This window comes from Corythoichthys intestinalis, chromosome 5 (genome assembly GCF_030265065.1).
Source record: "Corythoichthys intestinalis isolate RoL2023-P3 chromosome 5, ASM3026506v1, whole genome shotgun sequence".
NCBI classification, from domain to species: domain Eukaryota; kingdom Metazoa; phylum Chordata; class Actinopteri; order Syngnathiformes; family Syngnathidae; genus Corythoichthys; species Corythoichthys intestinalis.
In genome coordinates this window covers 6,123,315-6,144,373 of record NC_080399.1, presented here as the reverse complement: position 1 = coordinate 6,144,373, position 21,059 = coordinate 6,123,315, and the positions used below count along the sequence as shown (strand labels likewise).

At 39.6% G+C, this 21,059-nt stretch overlaps 1 protein-coding gene across 2 annotated transcripts in view; it reads left to right on the top strand.

Moving 5' to 3' along the window:
* The window catches only part of sema3e (sema domain, immunoglobulin domain (Ig), short basic domain, secreted, (semaphorin) 3E), an 80,492-nt gene that overhangs the window by 41,534 nt on the left and 17,899 nt on the right, over window positions 1-21,059 (top strand). For both annotated transcript variants that reach the window (XM_057837241.1, XM_057837242.1), the window contains exons 2-13: window positions 1,661-1,821; window positions 1,954-2,013; window positions 2,241-2,360; window positions 4,961-5,054; window positions 5,180-5,296; window positions 7,805-7,947; window positions 8,060-8,174; window positions 12,480-12,549; window positions 12,631-12,775; window positions 15,903-16,128; window positions 16,243-16,334; window positions 17,996-18,037. In XM_057837241.1, coding sequence (XP_057693224.1) covers window positions 1,661-1,821; window positions 1,954-2,013; window positions 2,241-2,360; window positions 4,961-5,054; window positions 5,180-5,296; window positions 7,805-7,947; window positions 8,060-8,174; window positions 12,480-12,549; window positions 12,631-12,775; window positions 15,903-16,128; window positions 16,243-16,334; window positions 17,996-18,037 — 1,385 coding nt within the window. The remainder of the gene's footprint in view (window positions 1-1,660; window positions 1,822-1,953; window positions 2,014-2,240; window positions 2,361-4,960; window positions 5,055-5,179; window positions 5,297-7,804; window positions 7,948-8,059; window positions 8,175-12,479; window positions 12,550-12,630; window positions 12,776-15,902; window positions 16,129-16,242; window positions 16,335-17,995; window positions 18,038-21,059) is intronic.

The window sequence follows — 21,059 nt, the reverse complement described above, 5'->3', positions numbered from 1 at the left end:
CTTGGAACATGCAGAAGACCGGTTCCAGACGACCTTAGGGGTCTAGATGTCTCATAGGAATCTAACAAGTCTAGCATGTATTTTGGTCCAGGGCCATTAAGTGTTTTGTAGACGAGCAGTAGTATTTTATAGTCTATCCTTTGACTCACTGGAAGCCAGTGTAGCGATTTCAAAACCGGTGTAATGTGGTCCAGCTTCCTTGTATTTGTGAGGACTCTGGCTGCAGCATTCTGTACTAGCTGCAGCTTCCTGACTGATTTTTTTTATCAAGACCTGTAAATATACCGTTGCAGTAGTCCAATCTGCTGAAAATGAATGCATGCATAAGTTTTTCCATGTCTTGTTGAGTCAGAAGCCCCTTAATTCTGGTTATATTTTTTAGGTGGTAATAAGCGGATTTAGTGACGGACTTTAGATGGCTATCAAATTTTAGGTCTGAGTCAATAATTACGCCAAGGTTTCTGACTTGATTTGTAGCTGTAAGTGACATTGTGCTAAGTTGGCTGCTTATCTTTGACCTTTCCTTTTTCGGCCCAAAAATGATCACCTCTGTCTTCTCCACATTTAACTGGAGAAAATTCTGGCACATCCATTCATTGATTTGATGAATGCATTTACTCAGGGAGACTAAGGGATAACACTAAATGACATCTGTGTGGTTTATCTATGAACAAATAATCCATGGATGGATGGATGATGTTGGATAGCTTGTGTGTGTGGGTGGATGGATGGATGGATGGATGGATGGATGGATGATGTTGGATAGCTTGTGTGTGTGGATGGATGGATGGATGGATGATGTTGGATAGCTTGTGTGTGTGGATGGATGGATGGATGATGTTGGATAGCTTGTGTGTGTGGATGGATGGATGGATGGATGGATGGATGGATGGATGGATGGATGGATGGATGGATGGATGGATGGATGGATGGATGGATGGATGGATGGATGGATGGATGGATGGATGGATGGATGGATGGATGGATGGATGGATGGATGGATGGATGGATGGATGGATGGTCATCACGAAGTTGGCATTTTCCTTGTGGACATAATATATGATTGTCTCTTAATGTTCATTCAAAAGCGTTGGAAACCTTTATTTATTTTTGGACTAAACTTGATTTTAACAGACGAAAACCTTTTTAGTAATCGTCAACTAAAACTACACGAAGACTAACACATTTTGAAATGACTAAAATATGACTAAGACCAACAAGTATTTTCATCCAAACGACTGAGACCAAAATTAAAATGGCTTTCAAAAACAACACTGCCTCCATGAAATATTGGCTTTTATTTCCATTTTGTCTTCTCATTCTATCAAACAGGAGTCTTTCTGCGTGGATGCACATGCATTCAATCCTTTTAACACAAGTATTTCACAATAAATTGTACCGATATCTTACTCATGACATTTGCTTGAAGACGTTCTCTCAAATTGGACCCTTTTAAAAGTTTAATTGAATCCTCCTGCTCGCAAGCATGGAGGCTTGATTGACTGCCAATGAGGCAAGGCTCTACTCAGCTTAATAAAAAAATGGCTAACCTGCAAGCAGAACTTTTGCACTATTTGAACAACACTGCAACCCTGCCCGTGGCGTTGTCATAATCATTTTGCTTAAACCTCACTGTCTTGTGTTGATTTTATCACGACAGAACTCTGGCAATTGAACAGAACCTGGGTTTTTCAAGTCAACGGCGTCCCTCTTCAGCCCCAGACCATGCTGTTGGATGAAGGCCACGAGAGGCTTTACGTCGGGGCCAAGAATACCCTGTTCTCCCTCAGCCTGGACCAGGTCGACATGCACCACAGCGAGGTAGCCTCGATCGTCCGACTCGGTTGTGCATGTTTTGACATATAAGGGGCTGCATTTTGACTCCGAGTGTAGCCGTAACCCGAGTTCTATTTTGAGCAACGTCAATAACGGCGTACCTTTAATCCTTTCCAGATCCAGTGGGCCAGCACCGAAACGCAAATAGAGGAATGCTTGATGAAGGGGCGGGAAAAGGTATGTCAATAATTGCATACCATCCAACAGTTAGTAAATCGGGCATTGAGTAGTTTTTGTGGTGTCAACCAGTTCCAGCCCTCATACAGAATTTACCGCCCTTAATTTTCCCTGACCTATTGACATTATTGATGATGCAATAAACATCTGGCACATTTCCTCATCCCGCAATACACTGATGCGGTGTCATCACCTCGGTGATATATTTCTGCTAATTTGTCCAACAGATGGAGTGCGCAAATTACATCAAGGTCTTGCAGCAGTACAACCAGACACATCTTTTGGTCTGTGGGACCGCATCGTTTAACCCCATCTGCGCACTTGTTCATGTGGGACACAGAGGAAGGGTGGGTATTTAACTGGACTGTGTTAGTTCTCGTTTTTCTTGGAGCAATTTATCATCTCAAAATGTTGGTCGACTGCTGAGGACTACAGTGGTACATGAGAGCTATGGAATACGAAATATTAAAAATTCATTTATTCAGTGAGACGGCTAAATTACCGCATAGTGGTCAAAACTGCCAAATTCTCTTGAACGGTATTTTATGCCACCGGAGTTAGTGCGGCTTTTGTCATTTCCCTCCCGGTGACTTGGAGATGGAGAAATGAGCGTAAACAAATATGGAAGCGTAAGAGCTAGGCTACATGCTAATCAGAACAAAGCGACTCTTCCAATCTTTTTCGCCTTTCTCAATTTTCTGGGGGAAGAAAAATTTTGAGCAGGAGGGCATTTAAAAGAAAATACATTTTTTCTTAAACAGCAAAACCGTAACTGGAGGTGAGAGCGCGCGAGAGCAGAATTAAAGACGCCGTGATTTTAATGAGATATTATCACGTTCTTACCTCTTTTCAATCCCAACACTCCATATAGTATGTATCACCGAGTGTCAAGACACAGCTGTGAATGGCCAATGCCAGATTAAGCTTTACAGTGATGTATCACACATGCATATAGGGCAATTTTGAAATCTGGCCAAATTGGGGGTCTCAGAGTGGAACTTAAGTCACCTGAGTGTTTTCCTCCATATATATATTAAACACAAGTCTTAAGAACTGAGCAGGTTCCTTGGGAACACGTCACAGGCCCGACAGTACGGTAGAATTCTGTGAAAATCGTCAGTCCAAAAAAACGGAAATTTTCATGAATTTATAAAACCCGGCCGGACGCCCAGAACAGGATATAAAAAGTGGACATGTCCGGGCAAAAGAAGACGTTTGATCAGTCCATTTCCACATTTTCACAATTGAGTAACTCAGTCTTTGCTTGTTTTCAGCAGTTATCTTCAAACCTGCATACTGTAATAATTAGAGATCGGGTCCGACCATGTTATTTTCAAAGTATCGGAATCGGCAAAAAAATATCGGACATGCCTTTTTTTAATATATATATATATTTTAATTAAATCGTTTTCTAATTGTATTTAACATTACAGACATAATATTTTACACTTATCCAGGGTCTTTAGTTTAGGCTTAAGGTAGGGTTATCAAATTTATCCCGATAACGGCAGTAACTATTTTTTTTAAAAAATGTATCACTTTAAAATATTAACGCAATTAATGCACGCGCTGCGTGACCCACTCACGCATTGTCACGCTCAATCTGTAATGGTGCCGTTTTACCTATATAGAAAGCTAAAATGCAGCGTAATATGAGTAGTGAATTTTGGCAGCCTTTGGAGCCTTTTATTGATTGGCTAAAGCCTTACAATCCCTCTCCCTACGATTAGAAATGTCGTGGGAAGCAATGTGGGGAAGCAAGATAGTAAATGATCTTTTTCTTAACACCCTATGTTATTTCCCAACGCAGAGAAGATATATCAATTGGTAGCACTACGCACAGTCATGGTTGCACTTCCCATCATGCATTTGGGCATGGCTACAGTATCATTTACTGAAAGCTCAACAAATACACTAGATGGCAATATTTAGTCACAATATACAAAGTCACATTTATCCTTTAAGAATTACAAGTCTTTCTATCCGTGGATCCCTCTCACAGAAAGAATGTTAATAATGTAAATGCCATCTTGAGGATTTATTGTCATAATAAACAAATACAGTACTTATGTACTATATGTTGAATGTATACAGTATATTCTCCCGAGTTTCATTCATTTTTTTCTTAATGCATTGCCAAAATGTATAGGATCGGGAAAAATTATCGGGAATGTTTGGAATTGAATCGGGAGCAAAAAAAAAAGCAATCGGATCGGGAGCAAAAAAAACATGATCGGAACAACCCTACAAATAATATATTTTGAAACAACTCTCTGAATTCATAAGATACAGCACTGAACCTAGAATGAATCTTTTTAGAAGCCAAATTACCCACAAAATGAATGCTGTCGAAAACATGCTAACTCCACATACAGTAGATAAGCTCCTGAAGCGCATCAAACCCACATCTCCTGACTGCGCGCCACATGTGCTAACCGCTATCTTACCACGCGGCCAAATGTATAATCCACTGAATAAAAATTCCAGTTAATGAAAGCAATCGATCGCCAAAGTAATGCAACACGATTAGTCCGTCGGCCACAAAAACAGTTAGTTCTGGGGTCAAATCTCACCAAGCTAGAATTTAAAGGTGCTAAAGTTGTTGTTTGTCTGGTGTTTGGTGACCTGCAGCTAGCCTTAGTCATCTGGGGAGCCGTATTCACAGCGCAGTGGGTTTCCAGAGCCTTCCATAAATCACTGACAGTTCTAAACCACCAGTGATGACTGCAAAGACACAGGCAGAGTGTCAGTAGTTGTGTGTGTGTATGTGCCACCTGGATGTCAGCGCATGAGTGCTGAAATCATATACAGTAACTGTATTAAAAACAGGCTTTCATTACACCTCATCCATCACGAACACTTCTACGTTCAGATCTGACAGCGGGTTTCTGTTTGAATGCGTGCCATTTTGATGTATATTAATGCACATTTCACATTGCGCTGGCAGGACAACCTATTCATTCTGCAAGAGGAAAGCATTTCAAGTGGGAAAGGCCGGTGTCCGTTCAACCCCAACAGTCCATGCACCTCTACACTCTCAGGTAGAAAAACAGAAAATCTGAATTTGAGGGAAATGCAAGAGCGCAGTTGTTGATTTCTAAGGAATCCAATGCTGCCATCTTGTGGTCTTGTTCAGTTTTGGATTCATGTTTGTGTTTTATCTAAGGTGGAGAGCTGTACATTGGCCTTTACACGGACTACTGGGAGAATGATGCTGCTTTGTGTCGACTAAATAACCGCACCTATACGCGCACTGAGAGGGACGACAGGCAGCAACTAAATGGTCAGTTGAAAACTGTCCATCTGTTTTCTTTGCTACTCTTCCTATTTAGGGTGAGCTGGAGCCGGAGTCTGTTCCCACTCACCCCGGCCGAAAAGTGGACGATTATTTTAAATGAGAGGCACACATACTCACAGTAACAAAAATTAAATATATAGTATTGTTTATTTAAATATAGTATACTACTATATGTATATACACAAGGATACTTTATAATATAAAGTACACATTAGTGCAGTCATGGATTAATACAGTAAGCAGGCCAGTGCCGTTTCCATATGTATTTTTATTATATTATGTATATACAGGATATACACTGGGGAGAACAAGTTTTTGATACACTGCCGATTTTGCTGGTTTTCCCACTTGCAAAGCATGTAGAGGTCTGTAATTTGTATCCTAAGTTCTCTTCAACTGCGAGGGACGGAATTTAATACAAAAAAACAGAAAATCACATTGTATGATTTTTAAATACTAAATTTGCCTTTAACTGCATGAAATAAGTATTTGTACATCACAAAAATCGAACTTAATATTTGGTACAGAAACCTTTGTTTGCTATTACAGATACCAAACGTTTCCTGTAGTCCTTGACAAGGTTTGCACACACTGCAGCAGGGATTTTGGCCCTCTCCTCCATGCAGATCTTCTCCAGAGCCTTCAGGTTTCGGGGCTGCTGCCGGGCAACACGGACTTTCAGCTCGCTCCATAGATTTTCTATCGGGTTCAGATCTGGTGACTGGCTAGGCCACTCCAGGACCTTAAGATGCCCCTTACGGAGCCACTCTTTAGTTGCCTTGGCTGTGTGCTTTGGGTCGTTGTCATGCTGGAAGACCCAGCCACGACCCATCTTCAGGGCTCTCACTGAAGGAAGGAGGTTGTCAGCCAAGATCTGGCGATACATAGCCCCATCCATCCTCCCCTCAATACGGTGCAGTCGTCCTGTACCCTTGGCAGAGAAGCAGCCCCGAAAAATGATGTTTCCTCCTCCATGTTTCACGGTTGGGATGGTGTTCTTGGGGTTGTACTCATCCTTCTTTTTCCTCCAAACACGACGAGCAGAGTTTAGACCAAAAAGTTCAATTTTTGTCTAATCCGACCACATGACCTTCTCCCATTGCTCCTCTGGATCATCCAGATGGTCAGTGGCAAACTTCAGACGTGTCTGGACATGCACTGGCTTCAGCAGCGGGACCTTGCGTGCGCTGTAGGATTTTAATCCATGACGGCGTAATGTGTTTCCGATGGTTTTCTTCGAGACTGTGGTTCCAGCTCTCTTCAGGTCATTGACCAGGTCCTGCCGTGTAGTTCTGGGCTGATCCCTCACCTTCCTCATGATCAGTGATGCCCCACGAGGTGAGATCTTGCATGGAGCCCCAGAACGAGGCAGAATGACCGTCAACTTGAACTTCTTCCATTTTCTAATAATCGCTCCAACAGTTGTTACCTTCTCACCAAGCTGCTTGCTTATTTTCCTGTAGCCCATCCCAGCCTTGTGCAGGTCTATTATTTTATCCCTGATGTCCTTACACAGCTCTTTGGTCTTGGCCATTGTGGAGAGGTTGGAGTTTGTTTGTTTGAGCATGTGAACAGGTGTCTTTTATACAGGTAACAAGTTCAAACAGGTGCACTTACTTCTGGTAATGAGTGGAGAACAGGAGGGGTTCTTAAAAAAGAACTAAGAGCCGAAATATTTACTAGTGGGTAATGTATCAAATACTTATTTCATGCAGTTAAATACAAATGTATTATTTAAAAATTATACAATGTAATTTTCTGGATTTTTGTATTAGATTCCGTGCCTCACAGTTGAAGAGAACTTATGATACAAATTACAGACCTCTACATGGCTTGCAAGTGGGAAAACCAGCAAAATCGGCAGTGTATCAAATACTTGTTCTCCCCACTGTATATAGTAGTATACTATAATAATATTGCTAGATTTTTTTTTTTTTTTTTAACAATGGTTTTGAACAATGTTGGAAAGGCAAAGTTAGTGCTCCGAATCTGTTTACCTTCCATTCTTTTGCACTAGTAAATGCTATCATCATTTAACATCATTGTTTATTTGTGATTAATCATTGTTATTTACATGATTATTTGTACTTTGATAAAGAATTTAAGTGTTCCAAAATAGTTTTGTGAATTAATAAGCGTCAACAAAAATTTCATTGCTAAATTAGTAAAAAAAAAAGAAAATTATTAGTCGGCTGACTAATCAGGAGAAAATTTGTCGTTTAGGACAGCCCTAGTGTACCAGAACATATTTCCTCCACACCCTTGTCACCTTTTTAACCCCTGACCCATGAAGACGGCCCCTGGATATGTCCGCCTTAGGCCCCAAAATTGCCAAGTCCGCTAATGTTGTTTTGGACCTATTTATGGAAATTCATGGAACACTACTACTGATTCAACCCTATCGGTGCGATAACTCAAAAGGTCTCAAAAATCTCGGCGCAGTCTATGAAAACAGAGCCAGCAGAAACCTATTTCAAATTTGTCTGTCTGCAGAGCCGAGATTTGTCGGTTCAGCGCTTATTCCCGACAACGACGACAAAGATGATGACAAAGTTTACTTCTTCTTCACCGAACGTGAGGTGGATGCAGAAGGCGTCAACAAGGCCGTCTACACCCGCATCGGACGAGTCTGTGCGGTAAGAATCTGATATATGGTTATTGCTATGTTCTCTCTGGACCAAATTCATCTTGAAGCTTAAAGTGCTGAGATTGCAGTCATCCGTCACTTTGTGTCCTCTCACCCCTCAGAATGATCAAGGGGGGCAGCGGATGCTGGTCAATAGATGGAGCTCCTTTCTGAAAACTAGACTAATTTGCTCCGTGGCTGGACCCGATGGCATTGATACTCACTTTGATTTACTTGGTGAGCACGTGTTTCACAAACCATAGTTCATATAGAACACACACAGTTTACACCATTGGGAGAATTTTTCATAAATTTGATATATATTCTATTGCCAACTAGCTACAGAGGAGAGTAGACTAGCCAAAAATTTTACTCAAGTAGCGTTACTTCAAAATAATATTACTTAAGTTTTAGTGCTGCAACGATTAATCGATTAACTCGAGTAAATCGATTAACTCGAGTAATTCAATTAGAAAAAAGATTCTAATTAAATTTTGCTGCTTCGAGTATTTGTTTAATTAAAGTGGCGTTGTAATGGTTTGTTTTGAAAGTGTTTGCATTTAGTTATATTGATTTGGGTGGATACACTGCCTTCTAGTGGCAACAGTGAATATGACATAAGTCATTTCACATGGCTGAACCCAGCTGCTCCCTGTTCAGACCAGCATAAGTTTTTGTTTGAGCTAATGTTTTTTTTTTTTTATTGCATCCATAATTTAGTTTATAGGTATATTTAGCAGTTTTTTTGTGGGAATATGTGTTTGAACCATTTGTTAAGAGCATTGTAAAAAAAAAAAAAGTTAGCATTTTATAGCATTTAAGCTAGCATACTTTTGCTATAAGTTAGCCAAATGTTCTTTTGTTGTACTTAAATCCTTATTTGTTATTTTTTTTATGCCGTTTGAGGCTCAGCTCAGGTAACATAGTCATTTCCAATAGTAACATTGTGAGTCACTGCTTACAATGTCATATTTTCTTTTTTTTTTTAAACAATGTTATTTTTTTCTCAGCACGTCATCTATACGAATTCTTATTATTATACTGTACTATAACCAATTACATTAACATATGTAGCCGTTCCTCAGAGTCACGAGACGTGACACCGACTGATGGGTAAGGTCTCTTTATTTTCACATGCAATCTTTATGTCACCATGAAACTGAAAATTATACAAAAGAATGAATACTTCACATCGAGTCAAAAATAAACATTTACAAAACACAAATGGCATACCTCGCTGCGCTCTCAAGGTGTGCAAACTAAATCTGAATAAAGAGCTGTCCCAAGGTAAAATGAGCCGACATCAGCTGGACAAATCATAACAGTTCACATTTGTTGTGTGTTAAAGAAGCAAAGGGTTGATACAGTTCAGACTCAACAGGGAAGCAGTCCTACCAGCTCATGTATGAAATGAGACGTGACTGTCTTGATAGATGTTACGTGGTCATGGAAATACGTGCAGCGCAGGTCAAAAATAATCCATAAACAAACCATTGTCCATAGAAAGATCATTTGATCATAAGGGTGAATTCAAAAATAAAAAATCAACTTTTGGCCTTTTTACACCATATTAAAAAAGAAAATAAAAATAAATAAAAAAATCACAAGAGTCAGCAAGTTGTACAGAGTCCCTAAAGGGACATTGACAGAAATAAATTATATTCAAGCCATCTGTTGCGCACCAGATTGTTTTTTGTGTGCACCACAACTGGTAAAAACATTATAGCCTATGGCATTTCAGCTAGTGGTTAGCCAATTGTTGCAATTGGATAACTTGCATAGTCCGCTAGCTGAAATGCTATATAATGCTAATGTTTACAACAATTGGCTAACTTGCATAGCAAAAGTCCGCTAGCTTAAATGCTACAGTATATAATGCTATTGTTTCCAACAACTGGCTAACTTGCAGAGAATATGTCAGCTAGCTAAAATGCTATAAAATATCGCTAGCTGAAATGCTATATAATGCTAATGTTTACAACAATTGCCTAACTTGCCTAGCAAAAGTGTGCTAGCTTAATTGCTATATAATGCTAATGTTTACAACAATTGGCTAAATTGCCTAACATAAGTCCGCTAGCTTAAATGCTATATAATACTAATGTTTACAACAATTGGCCAGCTTACACAGCAAAAGCCCGCCAGTCTAAAATGCTATATAATGCTAATGTTTACAACAATTGGCTAACTTGCATAGCAAAAGTCTGTTAGCGTAAATGCTATATAATGCCAATGTTTACACTAATTGGCTAACTTGCATAGTGTAACGGGTACATGCAGGTGCGTAGTGTGTGCTCAGCGTGGGACAACTTCACTCCCGATTCGTTCATGTGGGTACGCTAGCGGCTGGGCAGTCGACTTGAGCTTATGGCTCAGCGGTTAGTGTCTCCACCTGCCGAGTGAATGCGTCATGTGGCGCGGGTTCGCGTCCCAGCCTGGTCAGAGGAGGGAGCGGATCGTGTCGGGGTTAGCCAATTGTTGCAGTTGGATAACTTGCATAGCCAAAGTCCGCAAGCTGAAATGCTATATAATGCTAATGTTTACAACTATTGGCTAACTTGCATAACAAAAGTCCCCTGGTTTAAATGCTATATAATGCTAATGTTTACAACAATTGGTTAAATTGCATAACAAAAGTCCGCTAGCTGAAATGCTATATACTGCTAATGTTTACAACTATGACTAACTTGTATAGAAAAAGTCCGCTAGCGTAAATGCTATATAATGCTAATGTTTACAACAATTGGCTAACTTGCATAGAAAAAGTCCGCTAGCTTAAATGCTATATAATGCTAATGTTTACAACAATTGGCAAACTTGCATAGAAAAAATCCGCTAGTTTAAATGCTACATACTGCTAATGTTTACAACTATGGCTAACTTGCATAGAAAAAGTCCACCAGCTTAAATGCTATATAATACTAATGTTTACAACAATTGGCTAACTTGCATAGCAAAAGTCTGTTAGCTTAAATGCTATATAATGCCAACGTTTACACTAATTGGCTAACTTGCATAGTGTAAAGGGTACACGCAGGTGCGTAGTGTGTGCGCAGCGTGGGATAACTTCACTCCCTTTTCGTTCATGTGGGTACGCTAGCGGCTGAGCAGTTGACTTGAGCTTATGGCTCAGCGGTTAGTGTCTCTACCTGTCGAGTGAATGCGTCATGCGGCGCAGGTTCGCGTCCCAGTCTGGTCAGAGGAGGGAGCGGATCGTGTCGGGGTTAGCCAATTGGTTTGCCAATTGTTGCAGTTGGATAACTTGCATAGCCAAAGTCCGCAAGCTGAAATGCTATATAATGCTAATGTTTACAACAATTGGCTAACTTGCATAGAAAAAGTCCGCTAGCTTAAATGCTATATAATGCTAATGTTTACAACAATTGGTTAAATTGCATAACAAAAGTCCGCTAGTTGAAATGCTATATACTGCTAATGTTTACAACAATTGGCTAACTTGCAAAGCAAAAGTCCGCTATCTTAAATGCTTTATAGTGCTAATGTTTACCAGAATCTGGTGCGCACCAGTTTGCTTAAATTTATTTTATATCTGTCGATATCCCTTTAGGGGCCCCATAGAGTTCTGACTAGATAATGCTACAGAAATGAAACATCACCCGTCAAAAGAGCACGAGTGCCCTCTAGTGAAGAAAACTTATTTTTTACCATAAAATTAAAACTATCGTATCTGCAGTTTTCCATAGTCTATCGGTGCCAAATAAAAACTGGGAGAGAGGTTGAAATCCAAGCTTTTGAGTAATATTAATGGTAGCGCTCTGTGTGAAATACTTCATTTTTTATGCCGCTTTGTAGACATGAACTGGAGGGCGTTATCATAGGACTCCAGACCGCAAGCTTTTGTGTTGTCTTGTGACAGTACTGTTACGTTTGATCGGTGTTATGAATAATGGTGATTGGTGTCTGATTGGTGAAACTGGTAGAGCCGCTGTCAGCATCTCTGGCAAAATTAAAGTAACATCTATGTAGAATAAAGAGAAAAAAATGTAATGATGTATGCAGTCTAAAGTAGAGGAGTAAGAGTAATTCTTGTTCTTCACAAATCTACTCAAGTGAAAAGAATAGCATGGTAAAATTACTCGTAGATGTTTATTTTTTCCCAAAAGGTTACTCAAGTAAAGTTAACATACCCACCTCTGATTTGCCATTTTGGTCATTAATGCAAGTAGAAAGCAGAAATGGTTCAGGGACATCAAATTTAAAATGCCCGTTCTTGGCTTACGTCCAGATTAAGTTTTGTTTGTTCTTAGTAGCACATTGAAAGCTAAATCCATCTATAACAAGGAATAAGCGTTTCTGAATACACAGTATCAAACATTACATTTTTAATGCTTAATCTGGATTCGATCCATTTTCAACTTTAGACTTAACAGTTTATGCTGTTTTGTCTTCTCCACTTGAAATATCAACTTTCTACCAAAGCAGATAAATGGAATAGCTGACTGAGTATTATTTTTCTTTGCTCATGAAAACACTTTCTTCTTTGTGAATGTTCCAAAATGAATTTTACATTTTGTTTTTCAGAGGACGTCTACGTGCTCAAGAACAAGGATGGGAAAAACCCAGAAATCTTTGGTCTCTTTAGCACAACAAGGTAAGGAAGACAAGTTTGTGTTTCATTGCATGAATGCGAAATGATGGCAAATCAAAGTCTTTTTTTTTTTTTTTTTTACAGTGCTGTGTTTAAAGGCTATGCAGTTTGTGTCTACCACATGGACGACATCAGAGCAGCATTTAATGGTCCGTTTGCCTTCCGGGAAAGACCTGAGCATCATTGGACTCCTTCTGAGGACAGAGTCCCTTACCCACGACCTGGATCTGTAAATGACACTTTTGCTACTTTTAGAAGAACATTTGTTCTTGATATCTTAATATCTGAATGAATAGTGTGTTTATTATAGACAGAGCTGGGTAGAGTTGCCAAAACTTGTACTCAAGTAAGAGTCGCGTTACTTCAAAATAAAACTATCCATCCATTATCTACCACTACATCCAGGGTCAGGTCACGGGGGCAGCAGATTTATTTAGCAGGGAAGCCCAGACTTCCCTCTCGCAAGCCACTTCAACCAGCTCCTCCGGCGGGATTTCAAGGCATTCCCAGGCCAGCCGAGAGACAGTCTCGCCAGTGTGTTCTGGGTCGTCCCCGGTGCCTCCCACCACTGAGACATGCCCAGAGCACCTCCCAGGGAGGCGTTCAGGAGGCATCCAAGCCAGATGCCCGATCCACCTCAGCTAGCTCCTCTCAACGCGGTGGAGTAATGGCTTGACCCCGAGTCCCTTCTGGATGACCATCCTTCTCACCCCATCTCTTAGAGAGAGCTCGGACACCCTGCGGAGGAAACTCATTTCAGCCACTTGTATCTTGTTCTTTTGGTCACGACCCACATCTCGTCATAATTTATGAGGGTAGGAACATAAATGGACTGGTGAATTGAGAGCTTCGCCTTTTCGCTAAGCTCCTTCTTCAAAACTACGGACCGGTGCAGTGTCCGCATTACTGCAGACGCTGCACCGATCCGCCTGTCGATCTCTCGCTCCCTCCTACCCTTACTCGTGAACAAGACCCCAAAATACTTGAACACTTCCACTTGGGGCAGGATCTCTCCACCCTTTTCCGACTGAGGACCATGGTCTCGGATTTGGAGGTGCTGATCTTCATCCCAACCGCTCCCTTTTCATCAAAACGGACCTGTTAGGGGTGCTCGAGCAAAGTGGGGGGATCCCAAAGCAGACAAGCCGGTTGTGAGGAATAACAATTGGTGAACACAAGATGGATGTTAATGACGTGAGAGCGAAGGCAGAAGGCGGGTGATGTTCAGCTCGATGTAGTTTAGCCGGGGAGCGATGATGAGGCTCGGACGGAGGCAGGCGTGGGATCCGACAATCGGCACGCATAAAACAGGTCCTGGGGCGAGAGCAAAAATAGTCAAAAACAGGTAATCAAAACGATGTATCAAAAACGTGAGATGCAACTGATGGAAGGAAGCTGACGAGTTGATCTGGTGACGAGGTGGTGACATACACTGGCTTTTAAAGATGGCTGATTGTTATTGCCCGCACCTGTGGCCACTCCACTTGTCAGATGTGCCAATCTGTAATCAGATAAAAATATGTCCACCTGCCCAAGGTGGTTTGGGTCTCAGCAGTGAGGGGCAGAGGCCCTAATAGGGCCGGTACAGGGTCTGCATCACTGCAGACGCTACACCGATACAGCTGTTTCAGAGTCCATAGGGAATGAACACACACAAAAAGTTCCATTTATATATAAGCAGTGTCATCACTATTGTAATCGGATTACTTTCTTTCATTAACGAGCAATCTAACCAGTAATCTGAGTAAAGTAAGTTTCCTTAGTGTCTGTGCGTTACTATTTTGTTATTGCCTCATAATGTATGTAGTATGTATGTATGTATATTTTAGTCATGTACGAAGACCATTTTGAACAAAAAACGTTAGATAAGTTCCTACCACGCGTACGTTTCCATGGTAACCGCTCATACTCCCTGTTTTGGTCTCGAGTCACATGCGCTAAGTGTTTTGGGACTTAGAAAGGTGTGAAGATCGCAGGTGTGCATTTAAGCCAAGTGCAGCCACCTGTTGAGATGTGCGAGGGAATGTTGATCTGTGTGCATCCATGGTTGTCAGTGGATCATTTTCCTTCAATCTGGAGAGTTCCAGCGATAGGTTGGAGCCGTTACATGCGTGGCCGTGTCATAGCTTTGCGATTGCAACGCCAGGTAGTCGTCGTTCCCAACCAGGTAGTCGTTGATCCTGCTCTTTCCTCGCCAAGTCGGCGAACATTGTTTACAACATATTTGTGTTGCACATTTATGCTGTGAGGTGACTTGTTCGTTGCCATCTTTGGGAAGTCGAATGAGTGTAAAATGCTTGGCTGCCGCCACGTTTTCCGGCCAAATTGACCGCATGTGTGTACTTCTGGGTTTGTGCGCACACATTCGCGCCCGCCCCCACCTGTGTATTTATTGCACTGTACAATTCATTTGTGTGTTTTTATTGTGTAGGCAATTTGCATTGTTTTACATTGGCACTGATATGCTGTTAACCCTAAACCCGAAGTGCAGAATTTTTGACATTAGGCTTAAACTTTGCGTTTGTGGGAGTTTAGTCGGTGGAGTTGATTTCAACAAATTCCATGCTGTTTGTCAGTTAGTTAGTTTCAGGGCTTCCGGGGTGGCTAAGCTAGCGCAAGTCAATGGCGGTTGGAATTAACGCCATTGACCAAATTAAACCTTTGCTAACTCGACGATTAAGCCTTGGGCCTATGTGAAAAATTCTGGTCTTCCCCTTTAAATTCAATTTTTGGAAAGCCAGTTACATACGATGACAATTTCTGTTGTCATACTTTAAAAATTGTAAAAAGTAACCAATAAATTACTTTTAAAGTAACTTAGTACTTTGATAATAGAGAAATCAGTAAAGTAACGAGATTACTTTTTAAGGTGTAATCAGTAATTACATTACTTTTTCAAGTAATCTGTGACAACACTTTGTAAGTAGGCCTATAGATTTTTTTCCTCAAAAAGTTACTCAAGTAAATGTAATGCATTACTACCCACCTCTGTCTATGGAGCATTTCACCCCTTCCATAGAGAAGACGTTATCGAAGAACTGCTTTAAATTATGGGAAAAATGCATGATGTTTTCCTGGCCTATTGACTCGATTCCAAAAGCTCCACTATTAAGCATTCAAGGCACTCTTTGCTTGTCTTTGACTGATGTCTTCTGGGTGAAACGCCACTGTGAGCATGTAAAACAGCATGCTGAATCTTCACATTGTTGTTAGCTACCTCCCGCAGGTCGTGCCGGAGCAGCCGCAGTCAAGACCTCAGCATGCCAGCTTTCTGTTATCTACACCGCAAAACCTTGCCAATGCAATGAATCACACTTTCTATTTCCAATGCTCTAAATCTGTCATCTGGTTGACAGTGTGCCAGCAAAGTCAACGGCGGAGGCTTCTCCAGCTCCAAGGAGTTTCCCGATGAGGTTCTTCGCTTTGTGCGCTCTCACCCAGTCATGTATCGTCCAGTTCTTCCGCAACGTCAAAGGCCGGTCTTCCTGCAGACTGAGCCGAGCAGGAGAAGGTTGACTCAGATTGCGGTGGACAGGGTCCAAGCCCAGGATGGACCTTATCATGTTCTTTACATTGGGACAGGTACTGGCTGTTCTCTGACAATACACCGTATTGAACTAATTTAAGATGCCTATACTGTTAATTTACCATGTAAAATGATTTATTGTTATGCCATTTGTTGCTCATTCCCGTCAGATGACTCACTAGTTCTCAAAGTTATCACAATCTACAACAAAGACGCGGACACAATAGAAGAAGTGCTGCTGGAGGAACTTCAAGTTTTTGAGGTGTGAATATAACAATGCTTCAGATACAAATGATTTTATACCATACAGCTTGGAAACAAGTACTGTTTGAATAAAACTGAAGTTAAGGATTTCTGCTGTATACTAGTAAACTACCATTGACCCTTTATAGGTCAAGTTACAGTTTTGGGGCGGGGGGTATTTTTCTTAACCCTATAAAGACCTTGCATTCACATATGTAGACAATTATTCTTACATTTGTAATTAAAAAAAAAAAAAGTAAATAAGCATATATGAAAATAAATTAATGATAAAATACAAGGAAAGAACTGGGAGAAGTCCAATCCACTTTGACTAGGAAAGTTGATAGCAATCATTCAATTTAAAAAAAATAAATTGGAAATTAAAAATTTGATGAAACAGAAATTGTTTACGTTTTTTTATTTATTTATTTATTGGTTTAAATTAAAAAATTGGGTCAAAAATGATATTTTTTCCTTTTTTTTGATATATTGAAATTAATAAACCTTTACAAATAATATATAATAATGAATATGGCGATATATATATATATATATATATATATATATATATATTACTGTTTGTTTTGTTTAATTACCGTAATTTTCGGACTATAAAATGCTACATTTTCCACTCATTTTTAATCCTGCAGCTTACTTGTTAATTTATTTGGTTTAATAGGCATAACGTTATTATATCTATATACTGTATATATAAAACATTTCATAAAACTGTATATATAAAATATATCATAAAACTGCCATAAGACCATCATAATTATGACATGACACTATCATGGGCATAAATGAATGCTTATGACAGATGTCACTAGATATCATCCGGCAAATATTGTCACCAACACTCCGTTTATGTCCAGCTTGGATCTTTTACATCTGTTCAAAAGTGAGATAATTTGCCGGATGACACAAAATGGTGTTTGTCATAGGCATTCATTTATGCTCATGGCAGTGTCATGTCATAATTATAATAGTCTTATGACAGTTTTATGGCCACACTGTCAAATAAAGTGTTACCAAATACCATAACTAGCATTAATGAAACAACTGGAAGAGTAACTGAAGAAATAATTAGATCAGAACATGAATTTTATTGTTATTTACACCTGTAGTGTTGCAATGCATGTTAGGAGGCATGTTGGACGACAACAGTGTTGACAGCAGGTGGCAGGTGAGCTTGACTGTCTCCTCCGAGGGAGCAGTGATAGCCAAATGAAGCTTCTTGAAGCAAGCGTTGCACCCAATTGGTTCAAAGCTTCATGATGGTTCATTTGGTCTTATGAAAGTCTTATGATGCCCTTGTCAAATAAAGTGTTACTGGTTAATATATTTTGGTGTAAATATCCCATGATACAGTGAGGACAGCTGCAGTTTTTTTCCCAGTCCGGATTATCTATTAACAAATGCCGTTTTTGTGTCAAATTTGGTCAATGGCAGCTTATAGTCAGGTGCGCCTTATAGTTCGAAAATTACGGTATGACATTTTAAAACTAAAAAATGAATTGGATGTCTGGTGCCATTAACATGATTGCAATACACATTTTAGTTGATGACCAATTTAAAAAAAAAAAAACTTCAAATGAATGTTGTCATATGTTATGCCTATGTTATGTCCCCATGACTACCAATGTTGAAACGGATGCCTGTCTTTTTCCCCTCCTACAGTTTCCAACACCAATAAAAGAGATGATTATATCACCTAAAAGGGTAAGGCTGATTGCATATGTGCATTTCCTAACACATCAATCTACATTTTTCACATGATAATGAATCATTGCTGCAATGCTGCTTTTTAAACACAAGATGATAACATTGCGTCACTTTGCCTGGCTATGCTCATCCACTAATACTTTGACTCTGAAGCATGTTGACTAGGGGTGTGACAATCTATCGAAAAGGGGATATATCGTGATACCCTTGAGCCCAAAAGGTTATCGATATTCTCCCACCAAGAATCGATAAGATAAGATGGTGTCACAAAAAGAAACACAAACAAACAAAAAAAAAACAAAGAACCCAACTAGTTAGAGATGTCCCGATCGATTGGGATGACGTCATTTTCAAAGTATCGGAATCGGCAAAAAAATATCGGACATGCCTTTTTTTAATATATATATATATATATATTTATTTATTTTTTATCAAATCGTTTTCTAATTGTATTTAACGTTACAGACATAATATGTTACACTAAACCAGAGTCTTTAGTTTAGGCTTAAGGTAGGGTTATCAAATTTATTCCGATAACGGCGGTAATGATTTTTAAAAAAAAATGTATCACGTTAAAATATTTAACGCAAGTAATGCATGCATTGCACGACCCATTCACGCATTGTCGCGCTCACTCTGTAATGGCGCCGTTTTACCTATATAGAGAGATACAAGGGAGCGTAAAATGAGTAGAGTGAATTTTGGCAGCCTTTGGAGCCTTCTTTTAATTCGCTAAAGCCTTACAATCTCTCCCTACGATTAGAAATATCATTGGAAGCAATGTGGGGAAGCAAGGTAGCAACTGATCTTTTTCTTAACACCTTATATTATTTCCCAACACAGAGAAGATATATCAATTGGTAGCACTACGCACAGTCATGGTTCTACTTCACATCATGCATTTGGGCAGAAGTTAAATGGCTACAGTATCATTTACTGAAAGCTCAACAAATACACTAGATGGCAATATTTAGTCACAATATACTAAGTCAAGTCTTTCTATCCGTGGATCCCTCTCACAGAAAGAATGTTAATGATGTAAATGCCATCTTGAGGATTTATTGTCATAATAAACAAATACAGTACTTATGTACTGTATGTTGAATGTATATATACAATCCCTCTCCCTACGATTAGAAATATCGTGGGAAGCAATGTGGGGAAGAAAAGTAGTAATTGATCTTTTTCTTAACACCCTACATTATTTCCCAACGCAGAGAAGATATATCAATTGGTACCACTACGCACAGTCATGGTTGCACTTCCCATCATGTATTTGGGCAGAAGTTAAATGGCTACAGTATCATTTACTGAAAGCTCAACAAATACACTAGATGGCAATATTTAGTCACAATATACAAAGTCACATTTATCCTTTAAGAATTACAAGTCTTTCTATCCGTGGATCCCTCTCACAGAAAGAATGTTAATAATGTAAATGCCATCTTGAGGATTTATTGTCATAATAAACAAATACAGTACTTATGTACTGTATGTTGAATGTATATATTCGTCTGAGTTTTATTAATTTTTTTCATAATGCATTGCCAAAATGTATTTGATAGGGAAAAATAATCGGAAATGATTGGAATTGAATCGGGAGCAAAAAAAAGCAATCGGATCGGGAAATATCGGGATCGGCAGATACTCAAACTAAAACGGTCGGGATCGGATCGGGAGCAAAAAAACATGATCGGAACAACCCTACGACTGGGTACTCCCAAAATTTTCTATAGACAAGTTTCTTGCTCGAAACATGGGCGGCGCTATCTTTGACATTTTCTACTACAGACTTCCGTTTAGACTAGGGTTGCCACCTTTCAGAAATGGAAAGAAGGGACGACCCCTCGCGCCCAAAGCCGTATAGACGACGTAAAAAAAGGGACATCCCTAAAACTCATAAACTGCATAGAAATGTATCTAGTTTGGAACGCAAATTTTATAACCCAATTCAGAACGATTCCTTATTTCAAGGGACTGGTGGCAAGCCTACTTTAGACAGAACAACATGAAATGCAGTTGAAGTAAGCAGTATGCAGACGGTGTAGTTAAACTGCAAAATAAAAAACCAAAGGAACCCACGGAATCTCCAAAAATTGATTCAGCATGACGTAGATGAGGCTCTGCTACTTTCTGTGCTGTGCGTGGTTGTGTGGAAACATATGGTTGGAAGTGGAATGCTTTAATCAGCGACAGGATGTGGCTCGCAGCTTTAAACCTAAAGGATCCAGCTAAAAGATTGTATGTTTGTTCTTATCATTTTATTGATCGTACGTGGACAACATTTTAACAATGTGTGCAGCATGTGTTAACATGAGGTTTAGATTGCCACTTGAGTGACCAAAATGAGGCGAAATTACAAATAATATTACAGCTGGCGAATGCTGAAGTGCTGACACGGATTTTGTTGTTACAAGGAAATACTACAAGGTATTTTTCACCTGGTTAGATTTTAGTTATGGTATTACAAGCTCATCACACATGCACTAATAAACACTAATAGTATGTAAATCTTTTTATTGCAGATTTATATTGATCGCAATAAAACCTTTGGACAACATGATTCCTTTTCTTATTCATAACAATTGGTGTATGTGCAAAACAGGTCAATAAATAACAATTTACAAAATTATTAGAAAAATATTAATGAAGGTGGAGCATAAATCGAGCCTTCTATCATCAAGGTAGAATGCACTTAGTCCCGATGTATGTCCATCAACATAAGTGTTGTTGTGAGGCACATCAAGTTAAACAAACAAAAAGCGTGCAACACTTGCATTTATGCATTTAGGGTAAAAAGCCCGTGTATGATTTGTATTAAATGAGTGTTTTTCATTTCTTTATCGTTGTATAGCTACATTTAGCAAAGGTAATGATGTCTCAGCTGTGACGCAACACACAGAATTGTAGTCAAAATGAACATAATTGTACCTGTTATTTCTTTGTGGTGGCGCTCTCTTGGTTCCACATCTGCCTTCATGAACACAAAATTCCCGTATTCATGGATTAGGACCAGTGT